The sequence below is a fragment of the Molothrus aeneus genome, chromosome 30 (assembly GCF_037042795.1).
Source record: "Molothrus aeneus isolate 106 chromosome 30, BPBGC_Maene_1.0, whole genome shotgun sequence".
Lineage (NCBI taxonomy): Eukaryota > Metazoa > Chordata > Aves > Passeriformes > Icteridae > Molothrus > Molothrus aeneus.
In genome coordinates, this window is record NC_089675.1 from 2,428,053 (window position 1) to 2,453,864 (window position 25,812).

Here is a 25,812-nt window from a genome sequence, read left to right on the forward strand (position 1 = left end):
CGCGCCGCGGCCTCGGAGCGGAGCGGCCGCAGCGCCGGAGGGAGGGGGAGCGGGGGCGGGGCCGGGGGCGGGGCTAAAGGGGAGGGGGCGGGGCGAACCCGCGCGTGCGCACTCGGGAGGGGAGGGGGGGGACAGCGGGAGGGGACCCCAGGCTGGGGAGGGGAGATAAGGGGGAGATAAGGGTGAGATGTGTGTGAGATGTGTATGATATGGGTGTGATAAGTGTGTAAGGCATGCGTGAGATGAGTGTGTGATATGGCAGAGATGGGTGTGATAAGTGTGTAAATATGTGTGAGATAATTGTGTGATATGGGAGAGATGGGTGTGATAAGTGTGTAAATATGTGTGAGATACGTATGGGATAAGTGTAAGATATGTGTGATATGAGTATGATATGGGTGTGATAAGTGTGTAAATATGTGTGAGATAATTGTGTGATATGGGAGAGATGGGTGTGATAAGTGTGTGAGATATATGTGTGTGATGTGTGAGGTATGTGTGAAATAAGTGTGAGATATGGGTGTGATAAGTGTGTAAGATATGCATTAGAGAAGTGTGTGATAAGTGTGATATATGGGTGTGATATGGGTGAGATACATGTGTGATAAGTGTGTGAGATATGCGTGTGATATGTGAGTGTGATTTTTGTGTATGGTGTGTGTGCACATGTGTGATTGGTGTGTCCAAACATGATTTGTGTGCACAGTGTGTATTCAAACATGACGTGTGTGCATAGTGTATGATGTATGTGTTCAGGTGTTGTATCGCTTGTGTGTGCACACGTGTGATTTGTATGTTCAAACATGATGTATGTGCACATGTGTGATGTGCAGGTGCTCAGGCATTGTTTGTGTCTGGTGTGTCTGCACAGTGTGTGATTCAAACATGATGTGTGTGTACTGTGTGATGTGTGTGTTCAGGCGTTGTTCATGTGTGCAGCTGTGTGTGATGTGTGTGCACAGTGTGTGATTGGTGTGTTCAGGCATTTTTTGTGTGTGCAGCCGTGTCTGATGTGTGTGCACATGTGTGATTGGTGTGTTCAAACATTATGTGTGTGCACAGTGTGTGATTCAAACATGACGTGTATGTGTACTGTGTGATGTGTGTGTTCAGGCATTGTTCAGCCATGTCTGATGTGTGTGCACAGTGTGTGATGTGTGTGTTCAGGCGTTGTTCATGTGTGCATCCATGTCTGATGTGTGTGTGCACATGTGTGATTGGTGTATTCCCGTGTTGTTTGTGTCTGATGTGTGTGCACAGTGTGTAATGTGTGTGTTCAGGTGTTGTTCATGTGTGCATCCATGTCTGATGTGTGTGTGCACATGTGTGATTGGTGTATTCCCGTGTTGTTTGTGTCTGATGTATGTGCACAGTGTGTAATGTGTGTGTTCAGGCGTTGTTCATGTGTGCATCCATGTCTGATGTGTGTGCAAATGTGTGATGTGTTTGTTCAAACATGATGTGTGTGCACAGTGTGTGTGTAGGTGTGCAGGATATGTGTGTGTGCAGGTGTGTGTGCAGGAATGCAGGTTGTGTGTGCAAGCATGATCTGTGTGTGCAGGTGTGCAGGGTGTGTATGTGCAGGTGTGTGTGATGTATGTGTGCAGATGTGTGTGTGCAGGAATGCAGGTTGTGTGTGCAAGCATGATCTGTGTGTGCAGGTGTGCAGGGTGTGTGTGCAGATGTGTGTGATGTGTGTGCAGGGTGTGTGTGTGCAGGTGTGTGTGATGTGTGTGCAGGTGTGCATGCAGGTGTGCGTGATGTGCGTGTGTGCAGGGGCTCTATCTGCAAGTGTATGTGCAGGTGCGCAGAATGTGTGTGCAGGATGCATGTGCAGGTGTGCAGGGTGTGTGTGCAAGCATGATTTGTATGTGCTTGATGTGTGAGTGTGCGTGTGTGCCATGTTGGGGCAGGCAGGCACTGAGCCACCCTGGGCTGGGCACCCCAAACCTGGGCAGGGCACCCCAAACCTGGGCAGAGCACCCCAAACCACAGGCTCAGCATCCCAAACTCTGGTTAGGGCACCCCAGAGCACTATCTGAGCATTCCAAACCCTGGTAGGGCACTGCAAACTCTGGTAGAACACCCCAAACCACCCTCTGAGCACCCCAAACCCTGGTAAAGCACCCCAAACCACCCTCTGAGCACCCCAAACCCCGGTAGGGCACCCCAAACCACCCTCTGAGCACCCCAAACCCTGATAGAACACCCTAAACCATCCTCTGAGCACCCCAAACCCTGGTAGAACACCCCAAACCACCCTCTGAGCACCCCAAACCCTGGTAGGGCACCCCAAACCACCCTCTGAGCACCCCAAACCCTGATAGAACACCCTAAACCACCCTCTGAGCACCCCAAACCACCATCTGAACATCCCAAAACCTGGGTAGAACACCCCAAACCACAGACTGCCACCCCAAACCACCATCTGAGCACCCCAAACCACAGACTGCCACCCCAAACCCTGGGTAAATACCCCAAAACACAGGCTGAGCACCCCAAACGCTGGTAGGGCACCCCAGACCACGGGCTGAGCACCCCAAACCCTGGTAAGCACCCCAAACCATCATCTGAGCATCCCAAACCCTGGGTAAGCACCTCAAGCTCCAGGCTGAGCACCCCAAACTCTGGTTAGGGCACCCCAAACTCTGGTTGGGGCACCCCAAACCATGGGCTGAGCACCCCAAACCCTGAGTAGGGCACCCCAAACCATGGGCTGAGCACCCCAAACCCTGGGTAGGGCATCCCAAACCCTGGGTAGGGCACCCCCAGCCCCAGGCTGAGCACCCCAAACCCTGAATAGGGCACCCCAAACCCTGAAAAGGGCACCCCAAACCCCGAATAGGGCACCCCAAACCCCAGGCTGAGCACCCCAAGCCCAGATTAAGACACCCAAGCCCCTCCATACCCTCATGCCATGCCCAGCAGCAGCTGCCCAGTTCCTCCCAGTCTCTAACTGGGCACAGACCAAGGTGGCAGCTGTGATGTGCTGGGAACACTTTGGAGCTGAAGCCCTAAATTGAGCCAGGAGTGCCCAGTGCCCATCCTGCCATGGTGCCCCCAGTGCCCAGCGTGGGAGCTTGGGCAGCTCTTAGGTGATAAAATAGCTTTACACTTTATTAAATATATTAAATCTTAATCATTAAATAGTTATGTGGCAAAGCTGGTTCTGCTGAACGTCCCATCCTGGTCATGTCCAAACATCTCCAAGCATGGGGTGGATTTTGGGATGGTGAGGAGCAACGGGGGATGAAGCTGGCCGAACCAAAACACCTCAGAAAAACACCAAAATATTGGCAAAGAGCAAAGAGGGCATTTCTTTGGCAAGGGGGGTGCTGGCTGCTGGAATTGATGACCTTAAAAATCATCCTAAATGCCTTTGTGATCTGTCCCCTCGGGGCTGGAAGGATCATCCTGACGCTCAGACCACTCTGGACGCCGGCAGCTCCTCATTTTTTGGGATCCCCACAATCCAGGGTGCAGATCCAGGGGGGTGCTGCCCTTGTGCCAACCTTTGCCAGCGAAACCCATCCCTGCTTTAGCGGGCACCGCGGCTCTGCCGGGGAATTCCTGCCAGGGCCGGCCGGGCGGGTCCGGGCAGCTCCGCCCGGATGGAGCCGGCGCTGGGTGGGTGCCCCTGGGGCTGGGGGTGGTTCTGCCCTTGGTGCCCCTGGGGCTGGGGGTGGTTCTGCCCTTGATGCCCCTCGGGTGCCCCTGGGGCTGGGGGTGGTTCTGCCATCCGTGCCTTAAGAGCTGGGGGTGGTTTTGCCATCGGTGCCCCGAGTGTGCCCCGAGGGCTGGGGGTAGTTCTGCCCTTGGTGCCCCTCGGGGTGGGTTCTTCCGGGGCTGGGGGTGGTTCTGCCCTCGATGTCCCTCAGGGTGGGTGCTCTGAGGGATGGGGGTGGTTCTGCCAACAGTGCCCCCAGAGCTGGGGGTGGTTTTGCCATCCGTGCCCCTCAGGCTGGGGGTGGTTCTGCCCTCGATGCCCCTCGGGGTGGGTGCTCCGAGGGCCGGGGGTGGTTCTGCCCTCGATGCCCCTCAGGGTGGGTGCCCCCAGGGTTTGGGGTGATTCTGCCCTTGGTGCCCCTCAGGATGGGTTCTCCCAGGGCTGGGGGTGGTTCTGCCATCGGTGCCCCTCAGGCTGGGGGTGGTTCTGCCATCGGTGCCCCTCAGGCTGAGGGTGGTTCTGCCATCGGTGCCCCTCAGGCTGGGGGTGGTTCTGCCATCCGTGCCCCTCAGGCTTAGGGTGGTTCTGCCATCGGTGCCCCTCAGGCTGGGGGTGGTTCTGCCATCCGTGCCCCTCAGGCTGGGGGTGGTTCTGCCATCCGTGCCCCTCAGGCTGGGGGTGGTTCTGCCATCCGTGCCCCTCGGGCTGGGGGTGGTTCTGCCCTTGGTGCCCCTCAGGGTGGGTTCTCCCAGGGCTGGGGGTGGTTCTGCCATCGGTGCCCGTCAGGCTGAGGGCGGTTCTGCCATCGGTGCCCCTCAGGCTGGGGGTGGTTCTGCCATCCGTGCCCCTCAGGCTGAGGGCGGTTCTGCCATCGGTGCCCCTCAGGCTGGGGGTGGTTCTGCCATCCGTGCCCCTCGGGATAGGGACCAGCTGCCATCCCCGTCGCGCCGGTGTCGGATGACGGATCCAGGGATATTTTTAAGACCGGGTGGAAGATTCCTCCTTTGGTGTTTTTTTTTTTCTTTTCCTATTTTTTTTTTTTCGTGTTTCCAAATTCAACCATCTCAAAGGAGGAGCGGGAGAGGAAGGAGCTGCGAGCGAATCCCCTCTGCGAGCGGAGCCACCCCGTCCCCGGTGCCGCCCGTCTGCGGCTCCGGTGTCCGGTTCCCGGCGCTCACTGCTCCAGTTTTGGCTTCTCGGCGGAATTGCTGAGCTTCTTCAAGGTCTTTTTAATGCGCAGGGCGGTGAGACGAGCCGAGGGGCTCTGGTACCAGCACTCCTTCATGATCCTCGCCAGCGCCGACAGAACCTGAGGGGGAGGCACAGAAAGGGGGATAAATGTGAGGGTTTGATGGGCAGTGTGAAAAACGCCAATCATTTGGTTTTAAAATTTAAAAGTAATAAAATGGTTCTAAAAATAGTTATGTAAATAGATATAGTTATAAATATAACTATATATTTAAATATATATGGTTTTTATATAAATATAAATATAAATATAAATATAAATATAAATATAAATATAAATATAAATATAAATATAAATATAAATATAAATAAATATATATAGTTACATTTAAATATATTTAAATATAACTATATATAAAATATATATAGTTAATATATATAGTTATATATATAATATATATTTATTACATTATATATATTACATATATATATAATATAATGTAATATATATTATATATATAACTATATATATTAACGATATATTTTATATATATATGTCTATATAAACACATAAATATATTTCCTTTATTTAAATATATATTTTAAAATATATATTATTTAAACTATTTTATTTTAATATATATTTTAAAACATAAATATAACTATATATATATAAATATAACGCTTTGTTTTTATTGTCTCATATTGTCCTAATCCAAATTGTCCAAATTATTATTACTCTAATTATATTAAAGAGTTATGGATGTCTGAGTACCTTTTCTGGGCAGCATAAGCCTGAAAAAGGACCCACATTAACAGAAGATTCACCCTTAAAAGCAACGGCCTGTTGCATATTCATACATCTCATGCATGATGCATAAATTCCATTCAAACACAGGATTCTGGCTGGGCAGTGTCAGCTTCTTCCTCTGAATCCTGATGGTGTCTTCAGAGCTGAGCAAGGTGGGAAGAAGTTTTGTTTCTCCTGATAATGGAGCAATAAATTCTCTTTCTCTGAAAGATTCAGGTGTCCTGTGGCTGCTGTCTCAGTGCGAGTCCTTTCTTTAAAAAAACATATCTTACATAGCAGAGTTTTGTGAAAAAATGTGTATTTTATGATTGGCTTTTTGCAAATATTAAATTGAATATGATATGTGTTGTGTTAGAAAGCGATGCTGTATTAATTCTCTTAAGTAGTGTGTTAAATATAGTTTTAGGCTATAAGATAATTGTAAAATAGAAACGATGCTGTGTAGGATATTTCTTTTTCTAAAGGAAGGACTCGCAGTGAGACAGCGGCCACAGGACACCGAAATCTTACAGAGAAAGAGAATTTATTGCTCCATTATCAGGAGAAATGAACTTCTTCTTGCCTTGTTTGGGCAGGACGATGCCACTAGGATTCAGAGGAAGAAGCTGACACTGCCCAGACAGAATCCTGTGTTTCAATGGAATTTATGCATCATGGATGAGGTGTATGAATATGCAACAGGCTGTTGTTTTAAGGGTTAATCCTCTGTTAACCTTAGTCCTTTTTCGGGTTTATTTTGCCCAGAAAAGGTGCCCAGATGTCCATAACTCTTTGTTTTTATCGTCTCATATTGTCCTCAATCCAAATTGTCCAATTATTATTACTCTAATTCTATTACTATTTATATAGTAATAAAATATTACTAATAAATATTAATATTTAATATAGTAATATAAATATACTATTTATATATACTAATAGTAACAGTAATAATATATAATATATAATTATATATTAATTAATTAATATATAATATAGAATTAATATATTATATATAATTTATACTATTTATACTATTGGTATAAATTATATATAATTAATATATATAATTTATACTAATAGTAATAATTAATATAGTAATAAACATATACTATTAATATAGTAATAAAATATTACTATAAAAATAGTAATAGAAGTAACAATAATTTGGACAATTTGGATTTTTTGGCCCATTTTATTACTACCAAACTTTAAAATTTTTAAAAACAAGCGCTTGGCATTTTTCACTTTCTATTTTAACATCTTATAACCTAAAACTATATTTAACACACTACTTAAGAAAATTAACACAGCAAAAATTTCTAACATAACACAAATAATATTACATTGAATATTTATGGATATAGAATAATGAAGATGATTGTTCTTTTTCCCAGGTAGCAATGGGTGGGGCTCACCGAGTCGGAGAAGAGGCGGTTGGGGATCACGGGGGTCTGCTGGTCCACACACACCACCTTCTTCATGTCCTCGAAGCTGGGGTCGCTGGGCACGGCGTCGAAGAAGGGCGGCCGGTACTCCTCCACTATGCCTGTGGGACAGAGGGACAGCGAGGGTTAATGCCATCCTCATCCTCATCCTCATCCTCACCCTCCATCCTCATCCTCACCCTCCATCCTCATTCTCACCCTCATCCTCACCCTCGTCTTCATCCTCATCCTCACAATCATCTTCATCTTCCATCCTCATCCTCCATCCTCATCCTCATCCTCACCGTCATCCTTCATCCTCCATCCTCAGCCCCATCCTCATCCTCACCCCTCATCCTCACCGTCATCCTCATCCTCACACTCATCCTCATCCTCCATCCTGACCCTCATCCTCATCCTCACCCTCACCCTCATCCTCACCGTCATCCTCATCCTCACTCCCATCCTCATCCTCACCCTCCATCCTCACACTCATCTTCATCCTCATCCTCACTGTCATCCTCATCCTCAGCCCCATCCTCACCCTCATCCTCACACTCATCCTCATCCTCATCTTCATCCTCATCCTCATCCTCACCATCATCCTCATCCTCACCCTCCATCCTCATCCTCACCCCTCATCCTCATCCTCCATCCTCACCCTCATCCTCACCCTCCATCCTCACCCTCATCTTCATCCTCATCTACATCCTCATCCTCACCGTCATCCTCATCCTCACCCCCATCTTCATCCTCATCCTCACCCTCATCCTCACCCTCATCCTCATCCTCACCCCCACCTTCATCCTCATCCTCACCCTCCATCCTCACCCTCATCCTCACCCCCATCCTCACCGTCATCCTCATCCTCACCCCCATCTTCATCCTCATCCTCACCCTCATCCTCACCCTCATCCTCATCCTCACCCCCACCTTCATCCTCATCCTCACCCTCCATCCTCACCCTCATCCTCACCCCCATCCTCACCCCTCATCCTCACCCCCATCCTCACCCTCATCCTCACCGTCATCCTCATCCTCCATCCTCACCCTCATCCTCACCCTCCATCCTCACCTCATCTTCATCCTCATCTACATCCTCATCCTCACCCTCATCCTCATCCTCACCCCCATCTTCATCCTCATCCTCACCCTCATCCTCATCCTCACCCCCATCTTCATCCTCATCCTCACCCTCATCCTCATCCTCACCCCCATCTTCATCCTCATCCTCACCCTCCATCCTCACCCTCATCCTCACCCCCATCCTCATCCTCACTGCAATAAACGTACAACTTTTACAAATGTTGGGTGTAGGAATGTGCCCCCTGTTGACAGAGTGACCAAACTGTCCTTGATCTCCTTAAAAAGGGAAAAAGCCCAGAAGTTTCTTTCCTCAATCAGCAAAGAAGACACCTCATAGGACCTGAGGGACTTCACCTCAAACTTAAGGAGAGCCAATGGGACAGGAGCCAAAAAGTCCCACCTGAGCAATTCATTAGAAAAAGAAGAGAACAAAAGAACTGATTGCTTTTGTGGGGTGCTTTACCAGGAGCAAAAACCTCGACTTTTCTCTATAAAGAGATTTGTTATTTTGCCTTTTATTAAAACTTTTCTGTTTCCAGCACTACCACAGAAGCCATCCTGCTGATTTTATGCCTTCTGAGGTAGCTGAGCTATCTTGGGTGTGTGGATCTCCAAGAGCTGATGAGACCTGACTCAAGGAGACCCTTACATCAGTGGAGTTTGGTTTTTTCCCCCTTGCACCCGGCTCGGTTTTTCTCTATAAAGAGTTTTGTTATTTTGCCTTTTATGAATTTTTTTCTGTTTCCAACACCACCACAGAAGCCATCCTGCTGATTTTATGCCATCTGAGGTAGCTGAGCTATCTTGGGTGTGAAACTTATCTCCAAGAGCTGATGGGACTTTGCTCAAGGATTCCCAGATTTCAATCATGGGCTGCTGCAGGGTCCCTGGAGCTGCTCCCTGCAGCATCAGCCCCTGGGCTGTGCCTCTCCTGGGCACAGGGGGTGGTGGCTCTGGTGTCACCGGTGGCTCCAGCACCAGCCCCACCACGAGGATCATCACCCACAGCAGCCCTCGGCACTGTGGCCACCTCCCCTCAGCACCTGGTGGCCAGCCTGCCAGCTGGCCCAGCTAATCTCCGTTTAATTCTTGCATATGTCCGTGTCCCAGAGGGATTTAATGGCTCTGCGAAGCCCCGAGCCCCCAGCAGCTCCTGCACCCCAAAACCTCAGGGTCCCCTGGGGTTCTCCCCATCCCCGATCCCCCGGAGAGTGAGGGGTGCTGGAAGGGTTAAACCCAGCCGGTTGAAGGTCATTCCTACGCAAGGCTGGGGTGATTCGGAGTAAATGTGTCATCCGAGGGAGCCCTGGGGACACAAATGAGATTATCCCGGCCAGACTGCGCCTGGGGGGACCCTCCCACCCCATCCGCCAGCGCCCACCATTTAATTAACATTTAAATGGACTTTGCCGTGAGGAGCAGCGCTGGCCAGGCTGCCCCAATTCCGTTCATCCCCAGCTCGGGGGGACCCTTCCCCTTGTCCCAGTCCCGATTTCCCGAGCCAAACCCGGCGGCCGGAGGTCCCGGCCGTGGCCGCTTTCCAGGCAGCGCTTGAAGCCGCTTGTTTTCTAATCAGCGCTGAACAAACAAAGCACTGATTGAGCCTAATGGGCCCTTTAATCAGGGAGCCGGGTGCTGACACTAGATTACAGTGTTTATAATTTACAGCTAATCTTCTGGGCGAAGGAAAAGAGGGAAAAAAAAAAGAAAAAAAAAAGAAGAGGGAAGGAGGGAACGGAGGAGGAGCCGGGGCCGGGAGCTGCTCACCGTTCACCACCGTTCTCCGGGTGATCTCCCAGAGCACCAGCCCGTACGCCCAGATGTCCGTCTTCTTGTAGGACTCGAAGCAGTCGGTGCGGATCTGCTCGCTCAGCACCTCCGGGGCCATGTAGCGCTTGGTGCCCACGCGGGGGTTGTTGCCAATGTCCAGGTAATCGCTGCCCTGGGAGTGCATGACGGCCAGCCCTGGGGGCACAGGTCACAGAGGCATTTAGGATGATTTTTAAGGTCATTAATCCCAGCTATAAAATGCTGGGATAACGGCCCTAAGCAGTGCTGTGCTGGTGCTGCATCCATGGGGCTCAAGATCCCTGAGGTCCCAAAACCCCAGGATGCCACATCCTTGTGGCACCATCACCCTGGGGCGCCACATCCCTGGAATGTTCCATCCCTGGGGTACCGCATTCCTGGAGCATCACATCCCTGGAATGTTCCATCCCTGGGGTACCGCATTCCCGGAGCATCACATCCCTGGCATGTTCCATCCCTGGGGTACCACATTCCTGGAGCATCACATCTGTGGGGTTCCACAGCCCTGGAGCACCATGTCCCTGGGGGTCTACATCCCCGAGGTACCTCATCTCTGGGGTATTTAATCCCTGGGGTATCTCATCCCTGGGGGTACCTCATCCCTGGATACCTCATCTCTGGGGTATACCCCATCACCGGGGTACCTCATCCTTAGGGCACCACATCATTGGGGCACCTCATCCCTGGGGTACCACAGCCCCGGGGTACCTCAATCTTGGGGTGCCTCATGCCTGGATACCTCATGCTCAGGGTACCTCATATTGGGGGTACCTCATCTCTGGGGTACCACACCCCTGGATTCCTCATCCCTGGGGTACCACATCCCTGGGGTACCTCATTATTGGGGGGTGCCTCATCACTGGGGTACCACACCCCTGGAGTACCTCATCTCTGGGGTATCTCATCCCTGGGGTACCACGCTCCTGAGGTACCACACTCCTGGATTCCTCATCCCTGGGGTATCCCATCACTGGGGTACTCATCCCCGGGGGTACCACGCCCCTGGGGTACCTCATCCTTGGGGAACCACACCCCCAGGGTACCTCATCTCTGGGGTACCCCATCCCTGGAGAAACTCATCCCTGGGGGTATCTCATCCCTGGATACCTCATCCCCAGGGTACCCCATCCCTGGGGTATCCCCTCACTGGGGTACCACATCCCTGGGGTACCCTATCCTTGGGGTACCTCATCCCTGGGGTACCACACCCCTGGATTCCTCATCCCTGGGGTACCTCATCCCTGGGGTACCACACCCCTGGATTCCTCATCCCTGGGGTACCTAATTTTTGGGGGTACCACCCTCCACCCCTCCATCTCACCCAGGTCTGCGATGCAGCACTGCCGGTTGCTTTTCACCAGGATGTTCCTGCTCTTCAGGTCCCGGTGGGCGATGGCAGGTTTGCCCTGAGTGCCAAAAATCTCCACGTGGAGGTGGACGAGGCCGCAGATGATGGAGGAGGCCAGGCCCAGGCAGGTGTCCACGTCCAGGGCTGTCCTCTGCAGGAAGTCGTAGAGGGAGCCGTTCTCGTGGTAGTGCGTGATGAGCCAGAGCTGCGTGCTCGAGTTCCTGGAGGTCATGTCAGAGGCGATGAAACCTGGCCAGGGAGAAACAGCTGGGGTCAGGGAACAGCTGGGGAACAGCTGGGGAACAGCTGGGATCAGGGAAGCTGGGGAACAGCTGGGGAACAGCTGGGAAATACCTGGGGTCAGGGAACCTGGGGAACAGCTGGGGAACACTTGGGAAATATCTGGCAAACACCTGGGATCATGGGAAATACCTGGGATCAGGGAACCTGGGAAACACCTGGGATCATGGGAAACACCTGGGAAACAGCTGGGGACACAGACTCTGGGAAACACCTGGAATCAGGGACCCTGGGACACAGTTGGGATCAGAGACCCTGGGAAACACACGGGATCAGGGACAGGGAGAAACAGCTGGGAACACAGGCCCTGGGAAAGACCTAGGATTAGGGACAGGGAGAAACACCTGGGGATATAGACCCTGAGAAACAGCTGGGATCAGGGAACCTGGGAAACACCTGGGAAACACCTGGGACCCTGGGAAACACCTGGGATTGGGGAACCTGGGAAACATCTGGGATCAGGGACTCTGGGGAAACATCTGGGATCAGGGACAGGGAGAAACACCTGGGGACACAGGCCCTGGAAATCATTTGGGATCAGGGAACCTGGGAGACACCTGGAATCATAGACTCTGGGAAACACAGGGGATCAGGGACTCTGGGAAACACACGGGATCAGGGACCCACCCCAGAGGTGCCAGCCCTCCTGGCTCACCCAGGATGTTGTCGTGCCGCAGCAGGACGGTGTTGTAGATCTCCGTCTCGCGGAACCACGACTGCTCGTCCCGCGAGGAGAAGATCTTGACGGCCACGCTCTCGCCGTGCCACACGCCCCGCCACACCTCGCCATAGCGCCCTTTACCTGCCACAGCCATGGCATCGCCTCACCCAGTGCCCCCAGGACCCGCTGGGAGCACCTGGATCCCATGTGGGAGAGCCCTGGAGCAGCTCGGGGGTCCTTGGCAAGCATCTCCTCACCCACCCAGCTGCTCCCTCCCTCCCCAGGCAGCAGGAAAGGGGAAGAACTTGGGGTTTGTCCTAAATTGCAAGATAAGTGTGAATTCTATTGCCATCTGTCAGAGGTGGGACAGTTAACGTCTGTTAATTGGGCAGTTATCTTCTATTAATTGGGTAGTTATCCTCTGTTAATTGGGCAGTTATCTTCTGTTAATTGGGCAGTTTTCTTTATCTCTTCCACAGCCAATCCTCCCCCCAGGAGATATCTTCTGTTAATGGGCCATTAATTAATAATTATCTTCTGTTCATGGGCCATTGAATGTCCCTGCATGGCTGATAAAATTCCATCATCCCACTGGGAGATGCTCTGTCCAGGGGGAGGAGCCAAACATTCCTACCTGGATACAATCTGAGATTTCAAACATTCCTACCTGGATACAATCTGAGGTTTCAAACATTCCTGCCTGGATACAATCTGAGGTTTGGGACACCACAGCAGCCTTTGCCCACTGCATTCCCAGAGGAGCAGCTTTCTCCTCCTCTGCATTGCCAGAGGGAGCCCAGGCCCATTTCCAGCAGCCCTGGAGCTGCAGAGGAAATCTCCCCCCTTGTGCAGGATCCCTGCTCCAGCAGAACCACAGCTGGCACTGCAGGAGGGCTGAGCCCCCATGGGATGGGGCTGTGCCACCACCCTGACACACAGGGGGCCAGGGCCTGTTCTGACTCTGGCAGGGTTATTTTCTATTACTGCATTGTTTATTTTATTTTTATTTTCTTCCCTAATAAAGAACTGTTATTCCTGCTCCCATATCTTTGCCTGAGAGCCCCTTAATTTCAAAATTACAACAAGTCAGGAGGAGGAGGTTTCCATTTTCCATTTCAGGGGAGGCTCCTGCCTTCCTCAGCACACACCTGATTTTCAAACCAAGACTGGGTTGCTGCTGGGTTTTGGCTGACACAGCTGGGTCCAAGCCCCTCCTGGCTTTGGAGCTGTGGTGCCAAAACTCCAGCACCAGCTGGGGGTGGCTGGGGCAGCTGAGACATAAACTTTAAGGAATTTGGAGATTTTAGAGGAGCTAAGCTTTTAGTTAGAGATAAGCTTTGTTTGAGTTAATTGAAATAAATTGGTAGGCATTGATGAAGTTAAGAGTTAGTAGTTAATTAATAATTGCTTGTCAGCACAATGTTTGGTTAGCTGGGTTTCTAATGAAGAATATAGAAACTGATAAATGGCTTTTAGGAACATCAGACAATTGTAGGGCTCCTCTGTTCTGTAACCAATTGAAGACGGGAATGGGAGTTCTACCAAGGGCTCATTTGTCAGATTTGCATTGAAAAGGTAGAAAGGTCAGAACGAGGAAGACTTCATTTACTTCCTCATTTTGGGACCCCTCCCCATGAAAGGGACCCCATTTCAAGGGACAAACTGCACATGCTTAATGGCTTTTGAACTAATTACATTATGGGGCGGGGAATGGGATGTACCAGAGTTATGAATTTGTATTTGTAATTTGGGTACTCAATACTTGTATAGATAAAAGGACTCTGCAATCACCTGTAAATTGCAGTGTGTATTTGGGAGTTATCCCACAATAAACATCCACTTTCTGACTCTAAACTGTTAGAGAGTTTTTGAACGTCACAGTTGGATATCGACACTAGATCAATATCCATATTGGGAATGGGATGTACCAAAGTTACGAATATACATTTTTATTTTGGGTGTTCAATATTTGTATAGATAAAAGGACTCTGTAATCACCTGTAAATTGCAGTGTGTTTTTGGGAGTTATCCCGCAATAAACATCCACTTTCTGACTCTAAACTGTTAGAGAGTTTTTGAACGTCACAGTTGGATATCGACACTAGATCAATATCCATATTGGGAATGGGATGTACCAAAGTTATCAATATGTGTTTGTATTTTGGGTATTCAATACTTGTATAAACAGAAGGACTCTGTAATCATCTGTAAATTGCAGTGTGTATTTGAGAGCTATCCTACATTAAACATCCACTTTCTAACTCTAAAGTTTTAGAGAGTTTTTGTCCATCACAGTTGGATATCGACACTAGATCAATATCCATATTTTTAAATAATCCACATTTTTTAATATCCATATTTTTAAATAAATCCTCCTTAATTTTAATAAGCCTCCTCTTCTTACCCACACACTCCATGAGGGTGACCTGCCGAGCCACCGTCCTCTGGACAAGGAAAGGCAGCCCAGAACCGCTGCCCGTGGTGCAGTCGTCGTTGAGCAGGTCCTGCACAAACATGGTGACCATGGGGTCAGCCTGGTGGCCATCCCCACACACACCTTGGGGACATTCGGGGTCCCTCACGGGGCTCACCCACCTCTAAGGTGCTGTCTCCCATCATGGATGCCTTCAGCATGAGGTCTGTGTCACCAAAGTCGCTGTGCTTGTGGCGCTGCTGGGCCACCTTCCAGCAGAAGAGCGCTGTGAGCGCCGCGAGGACGAGGAGGGAGAGCAGCGGGATGAAGATCATCAGGAGGAGGTTGGGTAGGGAAGGCATCGTTACCAGGGCATCTTCTCCTGGGTGGGGGAAACGAGGGTGTGGCATTCACATTCTCTGAAAAAAATCCCTCCGCCCAGGATTTATCTCCTGGGAAGCTGAGGAGCCTCAGAGAAAAGGGAAACAATTCTGATCTCGTTTGCTTCTCCTGTGTTTTGCTCATGTGGAATTTGTTTGGAGATTGTTTCATTGGATTCTGGTGTGAATTGTTTTGACTCTTTGGCCAATCAGGGCCAAGCTGTGTCAGGACTTTGGAAAGAGTCACGAGTTTTCATTATTAGATTTTTAGCATTCTGTAAATATCCTTTCTGTATTCTTTAGTTAGTACAGTATTCTTTAATATAATATAGTATAATAAAGTAATAAATTAGCCTTCTGAGAACATGGAGTCAGATTCATCATTCCTCCCTGCAAATACAAAACGAGGGGTGGAAGGGTGAGAGTGACCTGGGAGGATAATATAATGTAATGTAATGTAATGTAATATAATGTAATGTAATGTAATATAATATAATATAATATAATATAATATAATATAATATAATATAATATAATATAATATAATATAATATAATATAATATAATATAATATAATATAATATAATATAATATAATATAATATAATATAATATAATATAATATAATATAATTTCTTTAAATATTATTTCTTATTTATTTTATTATTATATTTTTATTTTATATATATATTATATATATAATAATATATATTACATTATATATTATATTACATTACATTACATGATATTACATATTATTATGTCATATTATATCATACCATATGGTATCATACCACACCACACCATATATAATGTAATATAATGTAATATTATATATTATATTATATTATATTATATTATATTATATTATATTATATTATATTATATTATATTATATTATATTATATTATATTATATTATATTATATTATATTATATTATATTATATTATCATAATACAATAATAAATTAACCTTCTAAGAACATGGAGTCCGATTCATCAATTCCTCCTTCATCCTGGGGACCCAACCACATCCCCAGCCACATGGGCAGCTCATCCCCTGTCCCCTGTCCCCTGTCCCCTGTACCTTGCAGGAAGATCTCCAGCTGGGCGTTGCACATGTGGAAGTTGCAGCACCTCATGCCGTACTGCTCCGTGACGGGCGTGTGGCAGTGTTCCAGAATGTTCTGGGAGAAGCATCCCCGGTGCTGGGTGATGGTGCCCTCCTCCCTCCTCTTGCTGACGAAGCACACCTGGCCCGTGCAGTTGGGCTGGCTGCAGTGGGGCACGTCACAGGCACACAGCAGCTCCTCTGCGGGCACCAGGAGGGGACACTGGGTCACCCCACTGCCCACCTGGGAGCTCTGGTGGCTTTGGGGACAGGGACATTCTCCTAAAGGCTCCAAATTAGGAGAATGAGTGGCTTGGAACCGTCAGAAAAGGAGGGGAGGGCTGCTGTGGGTGCTCAACTCATCCTGGCACCTCCCAGAAAATCTCCTGCTCCCAGTTGGGCTCCAAATCCCAGCCCTGAACCTGGGGGTCTCCTGTTCCCCAAGAGGCTCCATGGGATGGGCTGTGCCTGCCTGGGATTGATCCAGCCCAGCAGCTGGGATTAACTGGGATGCACTGGATTACCACACACAGGGTCACATCCTGCCCACAAAATCCCAGGGGATTTACAACAAACAGGGTCACATCCTGCCCACAAAATCCCAGGGGATTTACAACAAACAGGGTCACATCCTGCCCACAAAATCCCAGAGCACATGGGGCACCTATGGGAGCCCGGGGCAAGATCAAAAGCCCCAAACTCATCCTGTGCCTTCCCAGTGGGTGTTTTGGGATCTGGGTGCCAGGGAAAAACTCCAGGGTCTTTCCTGGAGTTTTTCCTGACTTCCCTGAAGTTGCTTTCCTGTGCCATGGTGGCTCAGATGGCAGCCACGCTCCCAAATTCCTAATTTAGCTCTGCCCTTTTGCACAGAAAATATCCCTCCTGGAATCAGGGAGTTCAGTGTGAGGGCAGCCAGACATCCGGTGGTGAGGGGACAGTGAGGGGACAGCGAGGGGGTGGCTCTGGTGGCCATCCTGCACTCCCTGTCCCCCTGCCCAAAGGCTGCCCGTGCTGTGGGGTGCTGCTGGGGCTGGTTTGGGGTTGGTGGCTGTTGGGAAGGATGAAAGTTTGACAAGAAAGTCTCACAGATGTGTGTGCTTAGCAGAAAGATTTTCAAATGTTGAGTCTGGTGAAAGAATAGAGATGGAAGCAAGTTTTGATATAGAAGAAAAGAATTGCTGAGCCAGTCTTACTGGACAACCAAAGAGGCAAAGGGTGGGTTAATTAGAGGGGTTTTTATGGCTTACAACAAAGGATAAACCCACCTCAAACAAGAAGATGTTTTTACCAAGCAGAAAGAGAGCACAGGCAAACAAGGCAGCAAATGTGGCAAGTAGAAAAAAGGTCTCAGAATTTTCCACTGCAAGAAAACTGAAAAACAACTCCTAGCTTAAACTGTAATGCACTAACTTTTAGTGATTGGAGAAGAGTAACATGAATATGGTAATTATAGTAGTTATGATAGGCTATATCTAAAAGTAAAGGTATAGATTGGTTCTACTGTATTAAGATGCTCAGTAAAGAATGGTATAAAATGCATTGGAACCAAAAGAAAAGTATAAAATGCATTGGAACCAAAAGAAAAGTATAAAATGCAATGTAACCAAACCCAAAGGGTGTCCAGGCCTAGCTGGAGCTGACAGCTGTAGGCACAGGCTCTGTCACCCATGACCCTGGACTGCTGTGACCTCTTAGATAAAATAAACTGCATTTTGGAGAGCTGCCTGGAGTCCCACATCCCTCATTTAGGCTCTTCCAGGTGGCCCCGTGGGCTGGACAGGGACCTGGTGGAGACTCATCCCCCCAGTGAGCTCTGCTGCTCCTCCCTGGCACAGCCACGTTAACCTGGACCTCCCTGCAAGAGCACCCAGTCCCCAGGGCACCTGGTGCCCCCCTGGGATGCTGAGCAGCTCCTCCTGCTTCCCACCAACACCATCATCATCATCATCATCATCATCATCATCATCATCATCATCATCATCATCATCACCACCACCCCTGGGAAAACCCAGATTTTTAGTATGTGGTACCAGCCTTTCCCTGTGGAAGGGGCTAACAGCAGGCCTGTTAGCTAAAGGAGCGAGAAGAAGCTGAGAAGCAAGAAGTTGATAAGGAGCTCTCTCTAAGGCTGTGACCAAGTAGACTGAAAGAAGTGAAGAATTGAAGAAAGATAAGAGAACTTTGCAGCTGGGCGAAGGATTTTTAGAAAGTTATTTGAAGTCACTGTAACTTTTCACCAATAGTGTTATGTTGACTGATTGTAGTCAATAACGTAGAAAAAGCATAAACAATTGAAAAGTGTACAAAAAGCCAGCCATGTTCAATAATAAAGAGTTGCCATCTGAGACTGCTCGTGGTCTCTGCTTTGTGTCGTGACCGCCTCAACAGCGACATTTCCCCACCTCCCCTCTGGTGACAGCAACACACTTGATCAACCACAATTAATTAAGCTGGGATCCTCTCTGGGGGATGGCTCACCACAGTCCCTGAGGAGCCCAGCTTCCTCCCTGGCTTTTATTTTGGGCAGAGGTGCTCCCCAAAAGCCGAGGGTTTATTTTAACCCACTGTCACCAGCCCCATTGGCACTCACCGGCTGCAAAGCTGAAGGACAGGGTCATCAGCGCCAGCACCACCCGGCCACCAGCCCCACACGGCATCATCCTGGGGAGAGAGAGCGAGGTCAGAGCAGCCCCTGCACCCCCAGAGCCCATCCCCAACGCTGGGGGCTTTGGGAAGGGATGGGCTTTGCAGAATTCAGGCACGGACAGAGTGAGGTAAGATGTGTTTGGCTCCGGACATCCTGGGCACGGCCCTTCCTGAGAACAGATCCCAGGACCTCCCAAGCTCAGGGGACCTCCCTGGCATGCTGTGGGTGCCACTTGTGGCCCCACAGAGCTCAGGAATGTGCTGGAACCAGGTCCTTGCCATGTCCATGCAGCCCAAAGCTCCTTCCTTTCTCCCAGTGATCCCCACACCGGCACCGCCTGTTAAATTCACATTCTCTGGAAAATCCCCTCACCCAGGATTTTCCTCCTAGGAAGATGAGGAGCCTCAGAGAAAAAGGAAAACAATTCTTATCTCATTTGCTTCTCCTGTGTTTTGCTCATGTGGAATGAGTTTGGACATTGTTTACCCCCAGGTGATTGTTCCATTGGATTCTGGTGTGAATTGTTTTGACTCTTTGGCCAATCAATGTCAGGACTCTGGAGAGAGTCACGAGTTTTCATTATTATCTTTTTAGCATTCTGTAAGTATCCTTTCTGTATTCTTTAGTATAGTATAGTTTAATGTTCTTTAATATAATAAAGTAATAAATAATTAATTTAATAATAAATAAATAAATAATAAGTAATATAATAAAGTAATAAATTAGCATTCTGAGAACATGGAGTCAGATCCATCATTCCTCCCTACCACGGGGGTCCAGGACACGAACATCAGACACCACCCAGCCCCTCCAGGACCTTCCCAAGCCCTCCATGCCCACTCTGATTCCCTGTTTCCCTCAGCTGAGGTGACACTTCCCAGGCTGGAACCATTCTCCAGGCAGCACAAGGAATTTTTATTTCCATTCTATTTTAAAAAGGGCCTTTCCTGTAGCATTCACATTCTCTGAAAAAATCCCTTCACCCAGGATTTTTCTCCTGGGAAGCTGAGAAGCCTCAGAGAAAAGGAAAACAATTCTCAGCTCATTTGCTTCTCCTGTGTTTTGCTCATGTGGAATGTGTTTGGAGATTGTTCCATTGGCTTCTGGTGTGAATTGTTTTGACTCTTTGGTCAATCAATGTCAGGACTCTGGAGAGACTCACAAGTTTTCATTATTAGATTTTTAGCATTCTGTAAGTATCCTTTCTGTATTCTTCAGTATAGTTAGTATAGCATTCTTTAATACAATATAGTATCATAAAATAATAAATCAGCCTTCTGAGGACATGGAGTCAGATTCATCACTCCTCTGTGCCAAATACGCTTCCAAGGCTGCTTCACATCCTTTGGAATGTGTTTGGAGATTGTTTCATTGGATTCTGGTGTGAGTTGTTTTGGCTCTTTGGCCAATCAGGGCCAAGCTGTGTTGAGACTCTGGAAAGAGTCATGAGTTTTCATTATTATCTTTTTAACATTCTCTAAGTATCCTTTCTGTATTTTTTAGTATAGTTTAGTTTAATATTCTTTGTCAGAATCCAGGACATCCCTCTGGCTGCCCTGGATGGCTCAGAGTCCCTGGCACAGAGCCCAAGACCCCTGTGCCTTTGTTTTTGACCCATGGAAAAAATGACCAACCTATATGAGGAATTACAAGCCACAAAAGTTTAAATAAAATGATAGTTAGTTTGTCACAGGGTGAAAAGTAGAATTTTGAGGTTTTTAGAATGGGGGCTTGAGGTCCCAAGATAAAGGAATTTAGGTGTGCCTTATCCTTCTTTCTCCTTCTTCCTAGCCTCCATCTTCTAAGTGATGGTGGCACTTTTAAATTAGTTTAGAGTAGGAAAACGCTGTCTAACTTAAGTGATAAGTATTGGAAAATAATTGTAAATAAAGTACACGTAGTTTTTAGTATAAAAGATGACACTGCCCTGAAGGTGGGCAGTGTGCCTCTGACTGACCTGCTGAACCTCAGCAAGCCAAGGAAAAAATGTCATAAATAGCAGAAAATAAACAACCTTGAAAACCAGAACAAAAAAAATCCTGACTCCTTTTTCTGTTGTCAGGCTGAGAAAAGAAACTCTCTGACACATCTTGGGGTCAGCCAAAACGACAGAGACCCCAGTATAATATAGTACCATAAAATAATAAACATAATAATATAATATAGTATCATAAAATAATAAATAATATAATATAATATAATATAATATAATATAATATAATATAATATAATATAATATAATATAATATAATATAATATAATATAATATAATATAATATAATATAATATAATATAATATAATATTATATTATATTATATTATATTATATTATATTATATTATATTATATTATATTATATTATATTATATTATATTATATTATATTATATTATATTAGCCTTCTGATATATAATATAGTATCATAAATATAATATAGTATCATAAAATAATAAATTAGCCTCCTGAGAACATGGAGTCAGATTCCTCATTCCTCCCAACATCGAGGCACCCCACAAATACAATAACTCCCTGCTGCTCCCAGGGTTCCTGCTCCATAAAAACACAGCCCTGCTGATGCCACAGCACTGCTGAGGATCCCAAATTTGGGAAAACCTTCCTGTGGGATGGAGCCCAAATCCCCTACACCACGAGCAGGGTCTCCCTCCTGGGGCTGCTTTTATGTGCACAGCTTATCAATGACACAAACAGAGGTGTTGGGACAGCCAAAAATTCCTTTCTGAGCCTTTGGGGGAGGGAAGTTTGGCTATTTTTAATCTTCCTTTTTATTTTTTTTTTTCTCTTTGTGAAAGAGCCATTTGTGCCAAGGCAAACACGGCCATCCCCCCCAGCCTCACAACCCCGGCCCCTCCTTGGCTCATTCTTCGTGTTCCCGACATAAACATGGCAAAAGGCTCCGTTTCCTGCAATTGAAGAGCCCAGCCCAGGGCTGCTGGGACAGGAATCAAGATTGTTTAGATCCTGCCCTTGATGGGGAAGCGCAGTCACGCAAGGCCGGCACACGCGGACGTGGCTGACCCCGGCAGGCCCCAGCCCTGCTGAAATCGGGCTGTTCCTCCCCAAAATAACTCCCTTGGTTGTGGTTCGAGGGGAGGAAACAGTGGGAAGATCAGTGAGAAAATCCTGGGTGCTGGGAATGGAGGGCAGGTCCTTGGTGGGGGAGTGACGCCAGCTGATCCACCCGACCCTGTCTGGGCCAGGTTCAGCTTTGGTTTAAAATCCCAACTCCCCCAGAGCTGGGCTAGGATCTGCTTTGGTTTAAATTCCCAACTCTCCCAGAGCTGGGCTAGGATCTGCTTTGGTTTAAAATCTCAGCTCCCCAAGAACTGGGCTAGGATCAGCTTTATTTTAAAATCTTTACTTCCCCAGAGCTGGATTAGGATCAGCTTTATTTTAAATTCCCAGCTCTCCCAAAGCTGGGTTAGGATCTGCTTTATTTTAAAACTCAACCCCTCTGGAGCTAGGATCAGCTTTATTTTAAAATCTTAACTTCCCCAGAGATGGGCTAAGATCTGCTTTATTTTAAATTCCCAACTCTCCCAGAGCTGGGCTAGGATCAGCTTTATTTTAAAACTCAACCCCTCTGGAGCTGGGCTAGGATCAGCTTTATTTTAAAATCCCAATTCACCCAGAGGTGGGCTAGGATCTGCTTTATTTTAAAACTCAGCCCCTCTGGAGCTGGGCTAGGATCAGCTTTATTTAAAAATCCCAACTCTCCCAAAGCTGGGCTAGAATCAGCTTTATTTTAAAATCCCAATTCACCCAGAGCTGGGCTAGGATCAGCTTTATTTTAAAATCCCAATTCACCCAGAGCTGGGCTAGGATCAGCTTTATTTTAAAATCCCAATTCACCCAGAGCTGGGCTAGGATCAGCTTTATTTTAAAATCCCAATTCACCCAGAGCTGGGCTAGAATCAGCTTTATTTTAAAATCCCAATTCACCCAGAGCTGGGCTAGGATCAGCTTTATTTTAAAATCCCAACTCTCCCAGAGCTGGGCTAGAATCAGCTTTATTTTAAAATCCCAACTCTCCCAAAGTTGGGCTATAATCAGCTTTATTTTAAATTCCCAACTCTCCCAGAGCTGGGCTAGGATCTGCTTTATTTTAAAACTCAGCCCCTCTGGAGCTGGGCTGCTGATTCCTCACCAGCACCACATTTCTTGCAGTCCTGAGAGCTGCAGGATGTGTGATTTAAAAGGGAAGCTGAGCCTCCCAGGTGGTGAATTCCCTCCCTGGAGCCACTTCCCCAAAATCCTGAAGCATGAGACAGCTGCAGGATATTTGCCATGAAACACAAAGCAGGCAAGGCCTCACCCAAACTCTGCTGTGTACCAAACATCCCATGGATTGTTGTTGTTATTGAGAGCAAACCTTAATCCAGAGCTGTCCCTGGCATCCCACAGGAAAAACATCCCAGGAAAAGCACAAACCAGTCCTGGCATTCCCATCCCTGTCCCTTCCTTCCTCTTTTCTCATCAGGAACTGCAGCTCATGGGCACCCAGAGCATCTCACCCTGCTTGCCTGGGCGCTGGTTTATATTCTCTGGGAGTTGTAGCATCAGGAGAAGGAAAAAAAAACCCAGGGGAAACCTCTGGGATGGGACATGGGAGCTGGAAGGGAGCTGTGCTGCAGCTCCAGGGTCTGGAGCAATCCCTGGGGAAGGAGAAATTTCTCAGTTTCAGGGTCTGCAGCAAACTCTGGGGAAGGAGAATTTCCCAGTTTGAGGGTCTGCAGCAAACCTTGGATAATTTCCCAGTTTAAGGGTCTGGAGCAAACCCAGGGGAAGGGAAATTTCCAGTTTGAGGGTCTGGAGCAAACCATGAAGAAGGAGAATTTCCCAGTTTGAGGGTCCGGAGCAAACCCAGGGGAAGGCGAATTTCCCATTTCCAGGGTCTGGAGCAAACCCTGGGGAAGGAGAATTTCTCAGTTTCAGGGTCTGCAGCAAACCCTGGGGAAGGAGAATTTCCCAGTTCGAGGGTCTGCAGCAAACCCAGGGGAAGGAGAATTTCTCAGTTTCAGGGCCTGGAACAAACCCTGGGGAAGGAGAATTTCTCAGTTTCAGGGTCTGCAGCAAACCCAGGGGAAGGGAAATTTCCAGTTTGAGGGTCTGGAGCAAACCCTGGGGAAGGAGAATTTCCACTCCATGAACGTTTACCACACAAAGAGAGCAGCAAAACCCACTCAAAAGAGCAAAATCCACTCAAAAGAGCAAAATCCACTCAAGAGAGCAGAACCCACTCAAAGGAACAGCAAAACCCACTCCAGAGAGCAGCCAAACCTGCTCAGGTTCTCAGAGGGCTCCAGTGGGAAGGAGCTCCAGGTTGGGGCTCTCCCCAGCTTGGTTTAGGGAGATGGAGCCTCTTTAAGCGACCATTTGGGTCTTTCTTGCCTTTCTCTTCCCGTTTTGCCACTTTCAGGGCTGCTCTTTGGGCCACCCCAATCTCAGCCTCCCACTTCTCCCTCCATCCCCGCCTTTCTGCCTGCTGGTTTTTGGCAGAAAAGTGATTTTATACATTAATAATTTTAATGAGAGACCTGGGATTTGGCTGTGCAGCAGGGGAGCCCTGAGGTGGCAAATTCATGCAGCCCCTGATAGCAGAGCTGTCAACTTTCCCTCATTTTCCCCCACTTTTTTTTCAAAATACACCCAAACTCCCCATTTCCCATGTCAATCCCAGCCTTCCTGCTGCAGATTTTTTATTATTTCAGTAAATTATTTCAATACATTATTTTTATTATATCTTTAGCAAGGACCTGGGCACAGGTCTTGCTGCCACCACACTGAGGTGAGCCCTGATTTGTGCTCCTGGCCCCAATTCCAGCCTCTCTAACCCTGATGTCAACACCACAACCCCACAGAACACAAAGGAAATGGGGCCAACTCCTGATTTCCCTCCTTTTCCCCACATCTTTTCAAAATACACCCAAATTCCACATTTCCCATGTCAATCCCAGCCTTCCTGCTGCAAATTTTTATTATTTCAGCTCTTTAGCAAGGACCTGGGCACAGATCCTGCTGCCACCACACTGAGGTGAGCCCTGATTTGTGCTCCTGGCCCCAATTCCATCCTCTCTAACCCTGATGTCAGCACCACAACCCCATAGAACACAAAGGAAACGGGACCAAATCCTGATTTTGGGGGTGAAGCCCTGAGCTTGGGGCAGCCCCAGCCCCTCTTCCCCGCTCACCTCCAGCACCCAGGTCCTGTGGGACCCCCTGGCACTGCCCAGCCCTTGTCGATCCCAACCTTTCTGCTGCGGTTTTTTATTATTTCAGCTCTTTAGCAAGGACTTGGGGACAGATCTTACTGCCACCAGACTGATTTGTGCTCCTGGCCCCAGTTCCAGCCTCTCTAACCTTGATGGCAGCACCCCAAGGACTTGGGGACAGATCTTGTTGCCACCACACTGATGTGAGCCCCTGGCCCTAATTCCATCCTCTCTAACCCTGATGTCAGCACCACAACCCCACACAACACAAAGGAAATGGGACCAAATCCTGATTTTGGGGGTCAGCCAGGAGGGAAGCCCTGAGCTGGGGGCAGCCCCAACACCATGAGGAACCCAGTTCCAGCCTCTCTAACCCTGATGTCAGCACCACAACCCCACAGAACACAAAGGAAACGGGGCCAAACCCTGATTTTGGGGGTCAGCCAGGAGGGAATCCCCAACCCCATGAGCACCTGGCTCTCCCCCACTCACCTCCAGCATCCAGGTCCTGTGGGATCCCCTGGCACTGCCCAGCCCTGGGGGCCTCTCCCAGGCACGATCCCGCTCCTGGATCCGCCTCAGCTTCGCTCCTGAGCCCCAGCTCCGAGGATCTTCATGGATCTGCTCCCTTCCCACCAGCCATGCTGCCACCCATGGCCGTGCCCGTCCCCCTGGGGCAGGGATTGTCACGATTGTCACCCTTCCCCTGCCCGCAGGGGCCCCGGCTTGGCCACCCCCTCTGTCCAACGCAGCCGTT

The 25,812-nt window shown here is 48.3% G+C and overlaps 1 protein-coding gene across 1 annotated transcript; it reads right to left on the bottom strand.

The window, feature by feature from the left end:
* Positions 1–3,091: 3,091 nt before the first annotated feature.
* Positions 3,092–25,812, bottom strand: ACVRL1 (activin A receptor like type 1). The gene is made up of 10 exons (XM_066567808.1): positions 25,548–25,812; positions 18,770–18,840; positions 16,156–16,380; positions 14,872–15,071; positions 14,681–14,780; positions 12,271–12,417; positions 11,289–11,564; positions 9,926–10,123; positions 7,064–7,194; positions 3,092–4,976 (listed from the first exon to the last, which is right to left on the bottom strand). The coding sequence occupies exons 2-10, from the start codon at positions 18,837–18,839 to the stop codon at positions 4,842–4,844; spliced, it is 1,482 nt and encodes a 493-aa protein (XP_066423905.1). The 5' UTR covers position 18,840; positions 25,548–25,812; the 3' UTR covers positions 3,092–4,841.

What these genes read in the sequence shown, in the direction of transcription:
- ACVRL1 (XM_066567808.1), bottom strand. Translation starts at nt 18,839, where the DNA reads ATGATGCCGTGTGGGGCTGGTGGCCGGGTGGTGCTGGCGCTGATGACC. An exon ending in TGGGAGACAGCACCTTAGAG is followed by an intron (nt 14,781 to 14,871) that starts GTGGGTGAGCCC and finishes ATGTTTGTGCAG; the next exon opens with GACCTGCTCAACGACGACTG. An exon ending in ACCGCCTCTTCTCCGACTCG is followed by an intron (nt 4,977 to 7,063) that starts GTGAGCCCCACC and finishes CCTCCCCCTCAG; the next exon opens with GTTCTGTCGGCGCTGGCGAG.